Source organism: Saccostrea echinata, unplaced genomic scaffold (genome assembly GCF_033153115.1).
Source record: "Saccostrea echinata isolate AGI-Se365-2 ecotype Australia unplaced genomic scaffold, CSIRO_AGI_Sech_v1 ptg000010l, whole genome shotgun sequence".
Lineage (NCBI taxonomy): Eukaryota > Metazoa > Mollusca > Bivalvia > Ostreida > Ostreidae > Saccostrea > Saccostrea echinata.
This window is the reverse complement of record NW_026889759.1, coordinates 6,817,555-6,829,821: the sequence shown is the minus strand read 5'-3', so window position 1 is coordinate 6,829,821 and position 12,267 is coordinate 6,817,555. Positions and strand designations below refer to the sequence as shown.

General features: G+C 35.4%; 1 protein-coding gene across 1 annotated transcript; it reads right to left on the bottom strand.

Annotated features, from left to right (window-relative positions):
- Positions 1–428: 428 nt before the first annotated feature.
- LOC133184263 (uncharacterized) lies at positions 429–11,842 on the bottom strand. The gene is made up of 14 exons (XM_061319237.1): positions 11,681–11,842; positions 10,664–10,816; positions 9,845–10,060; positions 8,211–8,403; positions 7,866–7,970; positions 7,534–7,570; positions 6,402–6,677; positions 5,493–6,205; positions 5,196–5,409; positions 4,917–5,020; positions 3,493–4,828; positions 2,758–3,038; positions 2,608–2,635; positions 429–2,463 (listed from the first exon to the last, which is right to left on the bottom strand). Exons 1-14 carry the CDS (start codon positions 11,779–11,781, stop codon positions 2,189–2,191), a joined length of 4,032 nt encoding a protein of 1,343 aa, XP_061175221.1. The 5' UTR covers positions 11,782–11,842; the 3' UTR covers positions 429–2,188.
- Between the last annotated feature and the right edge of the window lie 425 nt (positions 11,843–12,267).

The following is a 12,267-nucleotide window of genomic DNA, read 5'->3' as shown; positions in this document are numbered from 1 at the left end:
GCTAAGAGAGAATTTGCGAATAAGCCCAGTTAGGTCTTACGGTTTTGCCAGACACAGTTGATATTAATGTTCTTGTTAAACCCTAGCAAGCAACATTGTTTTCATGATGCAGAACATTCTGTAATGTCAATAGACAAGGTTTTGAAATGGAAACTCCTCATAATAAATTAAGGTTAACTTTATAAATTACAATAATTATTTCTAATCACGGGAAGTTTGATTTATTCCTGATGTTAGGGTTATATTTAGTTTATTGACGACAATTATCTTTAGGATAGTCATTGGAAAGAAATACTTTATTCCAAAACCTTGTGTTTCCACTTCTGGCACGTTAATGATAAAGCAATGATTTGGACATATTCTCTCCCTTATTCTTATATGACAGTAAACGGCGTTAATGCTCAAGGGAAACATGATGAACAAACATAGTTTATAATGTTTCTTTAATATAGTGATAACAAAACAGATTTTTCATTTCTAACATGAAAATTTATCATTAAAATACAATATTTGTTTTAACAAGACGTGTTTGTGAAACACTGATGCCCCCGTATGGCAACTTATAGCAAACTTTAAACTTTCTCAAATACAAATCAAATATGTTGGTACCCAAAGTAAGGTCTTGTCTCGAGGAATATACCTGAGAAATATGAAAGCCCTAGAAGCAACCATTGAATAGATATGGAAAAGGTTAAAGTTTTTCAAAAGTAATTCAAACATCAAGGTCAAATGGTCAAAATTAATAGTGCGTAAGAAAAGGCCTTTTCACAAGAAATATACAGGTGAAATATGAAAGCTGAAGCACCAATCGTTCAATAGTTATGACCAAGGTTAAAGTGTTTCAAAAGTAGGTCAAACTCCAAGGTCAAGGTCAATGGATTACAATTGTTGGTATCCAAAGGAAGGTCTTGTCACAAGGAAAAACATCTTAAATATGAAAGCCCTAGCAACAACTTTTCAAAAGTTGTGTCCAAGGTTAAAGTTTTCTAAAAGTAGGTCAAAGTTCAAGGACAAAGGGTCAAAGTTGTTGGTATCCAAAGGAAGGTCTTGTCACAAGGATTATATATGTGAAGTATGAAAGTCCTAGCACCAACGGTTCAAAAGTTATGGCCAAGGTTAAAGTTTTCCAAAAGTAAGTCAAACTCCAAGGTCAAAGTTGTTGGTATCCAAAGAAAGGTCTTGTCACAAAGATTACATATGTGAAGTATGAAAGCCCTAGCATAAGCGATTCAAAAGTTATGGCCAACGTTAAAGTTTTTCAAAAGTAGGTCAAACTCAAAGGTCAAGGTCAAAGGATCCAAGTTGTTGGAATCCAAAGGATGGTCGTTTCACAAGGATTACATATGTGAAGTATGAAAGCCCTAGCACCAGCCGTTCAAAAGTTATGGCCAATGTTAACGTTTTACAAAAGTAAGTCAAACTCCAAGGTCAAGGTCAAAGGGGCAAAGTTGTTGGTATCCGAAGGAAGGTCTTGTCACAAGAATTACATATGCTAAGTATAAAAGCCTTAGCACTAAGCGTTCAAAAGTTATGGCCAATGTTAAAGTTTTTCAAAAGTAGGTCAAACCCCAAGGTCAAAGTCAAAAGGTCAAACATGGTGGTACCCAAAGAAAGGTCTTGTTACAAGGAATACACATGTGAAGTATGAAAGCCCTAGCACCAATCGTTCAGAAGTTATGGCCAAGGTTAAAGTTGGGAATTTTTTTTTCAAAACTGGGTCAAACTCCAAGGTAAAAAGGTCAAATATGGTGGTACCCAAAGAAAGGTCTTGTCACAAGGAATACACATGTGAATTACAAAAGCCATAGCTCCAACCAATCAAAAGTTATGGGCAATGTTAAAGTTTTTGCGGACAAACAGACAGACGGACAGACAGATGGATGGACAGGGCAAAAACTGTATACCCCCGAATCTTCGATACGGGGGCATAAAAAGAAAATAAGTACACTGTTGTTTGCATATATGAACAAGTATTTTAATCAAGTGATCAAAGAGTCAGAGAATTTTAAAAGTATCGTGTACAAATTTTTCAGGATAAATGTATATAATCATTTTACACCTTTATCAAGTTTTCAAAATAGTCTTGTTCCATTGTTATATTTTTGCCGTTATATATATATATATATATAGAGAGAGAGAGAGAGAGAGCAACTAACTGGATCTGTGAGAAAAAATATGAGCTACAAATTCAATAAATAAATGTCAGAATTTCTCTATAATTGTCAACTTCTATTTCGGCTAAAGCCTGAAGCAAATCTTTATATGTTGGGTTTTCTTTTCGGCGCCATTGGTTTATATACTCTCTACTTCGAGCGATGGATGTTCGGAAATTCTTCTGTATCTTTTCCATGTTCTCGGGAGTCAATTCTAACTCAATGGCGAGCTGGTCACTCTTTTTACCTAGTCTGTTGCAGATGACATCGATTCCTCGATTTGACACTTTTTTGTCAAGATACTTATTATCTAAGAGCAAAAGAATAGCTATTAAAATTCTAAAATTTTTGATAATGCTAAGACCTTTATGAAATATATCCTAAAGAAGAAAAGCAATAAAATTCAGTTTGAAATTAAGGCTCAATGATATCATAACCACTGCAGTGGACTTACCTCCACACTCAATTTCCATTGTGTTCAACTGAAAAAACAAAGGGAAAAGATGCATGTTACAATGTTTGGGCATTTTCATGAAGAGAAGAGATTTATATTGTATTCGTTGTTCATTACCAGACAGATGAGAGATTGTTGATTGCTATTTACCGTCTTCAAAATGTCTCTATCAATGTCAATCTTTGTGAACACATCCTCCAATGTTTTGAGCATTCCTCGTCCCTTCGGCGATTTGTCATACCACGTCCTTAACACGTGAAAGCAGCAATCCCATTCCAGATGACAGAATTCCCTCTTAGTGGTTTCCACAAAGCTATCATCAAAGTCAATACTATGTGCTATTTTCTCCCAGTAGTTAGAAACCCTTCTAGCAAGACGACCTAGGATTTTATATGACATCTTCACTGGCTTCTCCGGGTCTGACATTGTCACTTCCAAAATAAAAATTATCATGACTTTTACAATTTGAATTTAGTTGCACGCGTGGCGCAGTGGTTAGAGCGTCTGCTAGAGTCGTGGAGTTAGGAATTGATCCTTACGTCGCGGGTTCGAATCCACTATGTGACTCGAAGACCGGTTCTTAGGATGAGACCGAATAATCGAGGTCCCGTGTTGCAGTAGGTGCTGGGACAAAAAAGATCCCTCACTACCCAAAAGCCTTAAGTGCCGGGTACAGGTCTCTCCACCGACAACTCAATGCATGAGTGAAAGATTCTCGAAGGGACATTAAACAAACAAACAATTTAAAATTAATTTTTAGTATACTAAAAAAGCTATTTTCTGTACTTACACTCTAATGATTTCTTTGGATGAACTACCTGCAAATTGAAGTATACGGATTTGAACAAAAGAATTTTGAAAAATCTAAGAACAACATTCTCCAACAATACACTCTCATCATTAAATAATTTTTGCAATATCTCAGACATACTTTTGGGCATTCCCAGAAGGCAAGAATATCGGAGGACTCAATAACATGAACCTCGTCATGGTCAGAACAAACTACACTTTCGTTTGATTTCAAGTCTCCCCATAGATGGAGCCCTTTGAATGTTGTGTCAGGAGATATGCAATGGTTACACTGAAGAACAACTCTAAATGGAAAATTTGCATTGCATTTTCTACAGTTTGCACACTTTTTGGTGAGTTTATGGTCCGGGCAAGCACTACAGCTAGCATATATCTCCAAAATAACGGTAAGACTCTCCTCCAAAAACTTTTTGATAGTGAAGTGGATGGAAGACTTTTGGTATGTGGTGTTGGGAATTCTCAACACCCAAGCTCGAATGAGAAAGTCATCATGACCAAGTAGGAGAAAGTTGAATTTATCCAGTCGGAAGACTGCAGTGTTAGCAAATACGAGAGGGACATCATTCTGCTCTACTACTGGGAACTTAGCCATACACGCTGCCAACAAGCGATAAAACACAGCCGGTGGCATGAACTCATCCTTGAAGTAAAATCCCAGAGCTGGTATATTGTTTGCAGACTTCAACCACTTAGCTCTAACCGTGGGTGAATCTAAACCCATCATACAAGGAACAAGAAAAGTAGTCATTTCTTGAACTGCCTCTCCGTCTTTCATATAACGTTTAGGTCGTGCGATTATGTCCATCCTTTCCAGAATCTTGATGATATGTTCTTTATTTTCCAAAAAAGATTTGTCTTCTCTTTCGCTCCATAATGTTTCGATGTTTTCCATACTCAAATGTCCGGTTTTCTTCATATCTTCAAGAAGGGATTGTGAGGGGGATAATCCAAGAAACTTGTCGGAGGTAATTAAACATTTGAATGCATCCACTAGCCACTGAGGATTTAAAATAATGATATCATCTAGACCCTTTTCATCGTAGTACAACACGTTGCCGATTGCATGATGAAACTGCAGAAAAACTTTAATTTCCATTTCATCTTTCAAATGTAAAGCACAAAATCTGTTCAACTGTTTTACTTCCGAAAAGTTCAGCACCTTTTTCCCCTCTTTACGAAGATCCATGATTTTTCGCTCCAGATAGATCCAGCTGGTGGGAATTTGCTGTGAGAGGATTTCTTCGTTTTCTGCAATTTCTAGAATTTTAGATCGTATTTTGTCCAAATTCTCCTCATCAGGATCATTGCAGTCCACGCAAAACATTTCAGGAACCAGATGAGGTGAAAGCATTTTCTTTTTCACCACTCTTTTTATATTTCTGTGGTGTTCTTCTATCTCTGTCTCGGCGTTCTATTTAATCGAAATCAAGAAAAAATTTAAAATGGGAACATTGTTGTTTTTTATAACAAGATTATTGAATGTTAATTGATCATTTTACCTGCAATTTATCCTTGTGTGTCGACACAACAAGAACCTTAGGGGATCCTCGCTGGGATTCAGAGGAATACGTATGAATTGTATTCAACCAAAATTTTAGAAAATCTAAAAAGAAGTAATATGTATGTAACAAAACGATAACAATTAGATTTACGTGATAATCCTCATATTTGAGACCCTTTCGAAAACGTCCTTTTTATCGCTTATGGTAGAAAAATTATGAACAGTTATAAAACGAACAACAATGGTCATTTTACAAAAGGTATTCCATCACACTTACCTTCCACGGACTTATGCCTAGAGCTGCAGCGGCAGTCATCATCGTCCATGATGGGGTCATTCATCTGTAGAGACACATCTGTCACCAGAAGGTAAACAGCTTTGGAGGACATAAAGGCCTGGTGAGTGGATTGGAAAACAGTCGGTCCAGCAAAGTCCCAAAATGTGATGGATCCCGTCTCGTTTTGAAGAAAGTTGGAGGACATTTGAAGTAACTGTAATTAGAATGCATGATCAAAAAAAAATAAACAAATCAGAAGAATACATATAAATACATGTATAAACAATATATCCATACCTCCTCTAGGTCCTCTTTCAGTGCCTGTTGTTCCTTTTCAATAGAACTTCCTCTTTTTATACTATGTCTTTTTTCACCACTAACGTAATCGCTACCCTTTACTTCCTCATCCTCTGGGGTTGGAGGAGTTTGCGATTCATTTGAGGTAGCGAATTGAATTTTCAGGTCTTGGAGAACTCTGGTCAAGTGGGTGTTGTGAATTTCAAAATCGTCGTATTCATCTTCGCTATCATCAGAGGATAAACTCTTAGAGGTACTCACACGAGGATCAGGGAACGTTTTCGGTGATGTCTTGCTTATTCTCGGTTGTAATTCGGGAGATAGAAGAGATGTATTTGGCTTCATTCCGGATATTCTCGAAGCTGGGGAGGAATTTCTGTAGGGGACTCTGTTCACACATGTATAATGATCATTTTGTGATTCTCGGTAAAGCTCTGATTTTAGCTTAAATGGTGGAGGATGATTGCGTAAAAAATCAGTTTTTCTAGAATATCTCTGTGTGTTTTCATGTTTTACTTCATTCTGCTTTGGAAAAGTCGTGGGAAATTTAGTTTGCAGGTTTGCTACATTTGAATCATATGTATAATGACTTGTCTTCTCTTCCCCAGCATTTTTCTCCGTAATTTCTCTTATTGACAAGTATGTTGGAACACCCTCTGGAAATCGCTGTGTTAAATACCTAGCGATCCTTTCAAGTTTTTCGTTCTCATTCTCTGTATAAAGCGAAAGGTTTATTTTATTTTCCAAATTTTATTATGTATAAAAACGAAATAAGTAGAAACATTACCAATTCTAATGAATTTTCTCCCTTTTGTTTTAACGTTTCTAATCCTTACATTCAAAAAGTATCAAACAGAAAAATACGAACGATTACGACATATTAGCAATTGAAAAAATATAAACATTTACCTTTTATGCCGTCATACTTGATCCACTTGTGGTCACTGAGCTGAAAGCGCCCTCTTTTATTGTAAATCTCCACTCCCTCCGTGCTTTGGACCTCTTCCATGTTTTCCCTAAGCAGACGTTTAGTGAGGCTTGATTTTCCCGCGCCATGATGGCCAACAACCATTACACGGACGTGATGATACTTTTCGTGCCCCTCCTCTAGAGCCTCACGAAATATTTTTATGGCTGACGCATCCATCTTCTTTATGCTTGGTGGAAGATGGTGTTCTAGAACATCTTCAGTTAAAAAAAAACAATTTTCTCTTATGACTCTAAATATTGTTAAGCAAGTATGCAGTAATGGTTATAAGCCGAACACTGAACCAAGTTTAACAAAAGATGACGTCACAGATGCTGGAAAGATTGATGAAAAGCCAGATGCGAAAAAAGCATTCTAGATATGAAATGTATATATATATACATTGAATGAGAGAACCGCGTACGTTGTGTAATGAACCAGATTCAAATATGTATTTGTTCGCACACTGAAAAGCTGCTTCTTACATAAAATTTACTAAAGAAAAGAAAAACAAGTAATCCTTTTAAAGGTATTAATCAGAAAGTGTAGTATTCAGATGTCAAACTTGAGGCCTACGTATTAGCCAGCAGAGAATGTACAGAATACAGAACAGTCACGAATAAACTAAAGTACGGGCTAGGCTTCTTCGAAACACCAATGAACGAATAAATTTTTACTCTAAAGGGAACGGGTGTACTTCTCTTCTGGAAGTGAATGAAATGTAATATTGTTTAACAAGGAGACGTTGACTGTCTGGATACTAGTTTATGTATGTCTAATTGACAGAAATAATTAAACAATGGAAACAAACTTACGAAGATGGCAATATTATAATTGTGAATTAATATATGTATGTTATTTGAATAAAAGTTATGGCGAGTTCATGTTGCATTCCTACATTGGTCTTTACTTGTTATTGAAACTAAAGGGACATAAAACTTCATGCGAATTCACAACAAACCAAAACACTCTGATCCAGAAATGCAAAAATAATCTTGACCAAATAAATGCTTTATAAAGTTCGAATTTTTTGCTCGTTAAAATGATTTATTTTCTTCTATTTGTTTGTACAACCTGTGTCAACGCCATGGAATCCTTCTCTGTTAAGCGCCTTAAAAATAAAGATAATTGACGATGTCATACCGAATTTCACGAGGATGAAAGGTAGGGATAGAAAATAAAACAATTTTATTTTGAACTACCCATAACAAACTCACTTTTTCTTTTAATTTTAAACTCATAGGCTTTTTAAAAATACTACAATTTGTGAAAAGTTCAAAATTAGTATGAATAATAAAAGTCTGCATGGTGGTTGAAAGAAAATCAACTGATTTTTTTAAAGATAAGAGATGTTTTCAAATTTTTATTACAAACTAATAAAAGATATATTTAACAAGTAGATTTACCTTTAAGTCCATTAGCTCGCCGCGATTTTTGTACTTTTCTTCAATGCTTTTAGCCAGAGCTAGAAGACTGTCTTCCATGCAATCCAGAGACCCAAACTTGTTGTCCTACGAGGGCCAAATTGAACAGATATAAATACAGCACAGTGCTTTTAAATAACATATACCGGGTAGACGATTAAAATCTATATATATGTACGTGCATCAGTATCTAAAATTATTTGGAACTTCGGGTATAGTCATATTTTATTTCATGAACCAATAGAAATTTATAAATCTGCAATATGAAGAGAATAAGGATATCAATTTATAATTTTAATTAAGTTACCATTAAAGCTGTTTGCTGACCTTAAAGTCGATACGCCTATGGTCGAAGGTATGAGATTTGTCCGATTTTTTCACAAACATGCTCGATAGTATCAGAACCCCTGGTTCCGAGTTACTGTCTCTGATCAGGAAGGGACTGTTGATGTCCCTAGATTCAAACCCACTCAGTAGAACTTTCTCCGACTCCTCGCGACCCAACAATCCATGGTAGCACCTATTCGGAGGAAGAATCAAATAATTAGATGGTTCAGATACACTTCTAATTTGCTGACTGTGATAATTGTTAATAGTATCTAAACATCAGTAAGCTCTTTTGCTTTTTTTCATGTTCCTTGAAATATTTTACAATAGACATTCATGGATGATGCATGCTATGGCCAGTCGTGGATAAAGAGAGATAATCATCGTGAATGCGCGAGATTTCTTCTTCGAAAGACACACTTTTCCCTCTTTGATTGACATTTTAAGTTCACCTCAACGAAGTAAGCAGAACTTATATAATACCCTCCGCGTTGGCTCCCAGGTTAATAGTTTTGGAGAATTTTTTCTCCAAATACTTTTATGTCCTGTATTGACAGAGATTCATGAATGATGCATCTAGTATGTTTCATTGTACCAGTCAGATTTTTGATGCTGTATATGTATTTTCATCCAAAGAATGACCAGATAAATGTCTTAAGAGCAGGTTCAAGTTTTTGGAGCAGATCTCATTCCCAACGAAATACATGCCATATGTTGATTAAACTTGCATAGATGATACATCTAAGGATACACAATACCAGACTTGCTTCGGATGCTGGATCTGACCTATATCTAAATTTTCCAGATGAATGACCAGGTTTAAGAGTTTGAAGCAGGTTCATTCCAGTTTAGCTTTAAGACCTACCTAGACTTACATCTAAATGCACACTACCAGACTTGGTTTGGATGCTGGATCTGATCTACATGTTCCGGATGAGTGGCCAGGTTAATATTTTGGGATCAGGTTCATTTCTAAATAACTATAAGACTTTAGGTAACTAATATTACACGGACGATGCATCTAGGGATGCAACTACCAGACTTTCTCTGGATGCTGGATCTGACCTACATTTACTAGATGAGTGACCAGATTAACATTTTTAGAGCAGTTCTATTCTCAAGTGACCGTTAGCCCTACCTCGACAAACTGTAATGGATGATTCATTTTAGGGATGAAAGCTAGCAGGTTTGCTTCGGATACTGGATCATCCCTATAATTATTCATCCATGCAAATTTGTCGAGATAGGGTTTATGGTTACTTTAATGACAACCTACTTTTTTCTGATAAGTGGCCAAATTTAAGTTTTTGAAGAGGTCAATTCCCAGGTTACTAGAAGTCCTACGTATAGATGATGCATCTAAGTATGCACAATACTAGACTCTTTCAGATGCTGAATCTTACTTACATTTTCCGGATGATTGAACAGAAAAAGTTTCTTGAGCAAGTCCATTCCCAAGTAATAAAGAATGCTACCAAGACCAAACTTGCAAAACTGTTGCATATATAGTGATCCACACTACAACAATGTTTGTTAATTGTGGGACTTTGCCTTACTTAAATATAACATTTGTTGAGATGAGCTATGAAATCTTTGAATACCTATGTTTTACATCGCTCAGATGTTTGTCTTACCGATCCTTATACTTGTGGGGCCATGGTATAGGGTACATAAGATGGTTGAGCGCACTGTCTTTAGTATAAAAGGACAAGAGGCCATCTTGCCCCACTGCTGCTAGTCGATATTGTTCTACGAGGTCCAGAAGACTGTTAGCTTTGGCACTTCGGACAGAATACACATCTTCATCCTCTTTATAGCGAACACGGTACTGGTATATTTCCAACTTCCATCTGTACAGGCAAATATATGCTTGAACATGTATTTTAGTTCTAGGTTAGTACATCAAAGCTTAAGAGATATTACCTTTCTAAAGTAAAGTCAGAGTGATTTATCAATCATAACTCATGTCAGAAATTAAAGGAAGACAGATTTGGTTTTCTTCATAAAAAAGCACTCACATATTCGGCATCTGCAGTTTGATATACAAGTATAAGGTGATGATTAAATTGGAATAATAATAAAACTTTATAATGAAATACCCTACGATAAATGTCATCAAAAATCAAAAAACTAATGAATTTGGGATGGGGGAAGGTCGTTAACAATTTTGTGTTTTCTCTAACGTATTTTATCAAAAGAAAATTTTGTTTTATAAACATGATAAAATCTATCAAGAAAAAAAAAAACGGTCATTTTGAAATACATATAAACCACGCCTTCTCACAAATAAACAGCCTCTTTTAGAACGACGAAAATTAGTAATCAGTAGAAAATTAACCAAATATATAATGTATTTTTTCACAAAATACAATAGGAGTCTGTAATGTATAATTTTAGGTACGCATTTCATTTCCGTAAATGAGATGAATTGTCGTTTGATAGACAGTCCTTACTTGCAGGAAATGACGTATTTGATGTCCTCTCTTTCTTTCCCGTACGGGTGTACCAAGAACAGAGCTTCTGCGTCCATTGGATCATAAGGATATTTTTCCAGAAAGTCCTTTGCAGACGTTTCCGTTTGATCGGGATGATACCAATCATAAATACTGTTGAATAAATGAAATATGTATGTTTATGTATAAAGCTATATATAAACACACGTTGGAAAAATATAAGTATACTCCGCAGTATAATGTGCATTTAGTGAATGACTTTGAAGTCATGAATTATATAAATAAATCCACATTAACTGTTCATGATTTAAGATCAACTAAGGATACTTTCTATTTGTAATGAATTGTAATGAAGAAAACACTTACTCAAAAAATGAAAATGTTACAGTACATGTACTTGAATAGGTATATATTTTCAGGATTCAATGGCATACATGCAGAATAAGTATTTACATGTATATAAAACCAACATTCATTATATGTGTAAAATATTGATTCATACCATATTCTATGTTCTTTATAATGACCTTTATTGGAAATAAAACCTACCGTTTTTGTCTTATATTCTTATATTATTGTTTTTTTTTAAATACAATTTTCATTACAAATTACTCAATTTCCCTGATCAATACAGAGGCCTCACGGCGGGCGGGTGTGACGGGTTGGCAGGGGGTACTTTTCCTCCTAGGCACCTGATCCCATCTCTGGGGTTTACAGGGGTCCGGTTTCCCCCCTATTTATGATTCGTATTCGTTACCTGACTTATAAGTTTGGTTACTGCTTGCTATCTTCATCCTTTTCATTAAAACATATTTTCTATTATGCTAATTTTAGAACACAATGACAAATTTTCAGAGATTCGGCACTCATCATGTTAACATTCTGTATCGTTGTTGCTGTGCCTCTTGTAAACTTCGGTTTTATGTGCGTCTCTTACTCATCAAATGTTGAACTTCGTGGTAACAAAACAAGGTATACATGCATTTAATATTTGATCTCAAAAATTTCAGCATATACCTGTGTATTTGCCTATATTTTTTCTTTTCTTCTCCTTCACTCCTTGACTTTTGTACGGGGCCATTTTGTTTCCTCATCATTGGTATATATAGGTTTGCCATCTTGTTTTATCTGTCAAAACGACACAGTTTAACCCGATTTATAACATTTGCAAATGAATTGAAGTCCGGATGTGGTAATATAAGTGTTTTTCCACTGTTCAAACAGGAAGTTTACAATCAGTAAATCAACAAACTTCCCTTTATGAAAATAAGTCATTCAAATCGTTCGTCTCAAAAATTCATTTACTTTCATATCTCTGTTTCCGGTTATCAATTTCTGTCCGATCCGGGAAGAACTGATGTAAAACATGCAGAAGGAGAGTAAATACGTAATCAAAGAATTAAAAGTCTAAACAGAAGGATTTTCAATTCAGAATCGAAGAAGTATTTTACCAAAATATTATACAGTTGTCCTATATTTTTTTTGATCATGTGTACATATCTTTTGTAGAGTTGTTAGATCTATAAAGGATGCTCGATAACTATTGATTTTTATACGAAGAATTGATTTAAATCGACTAAAATTATGATAATTTTTCAAACAAG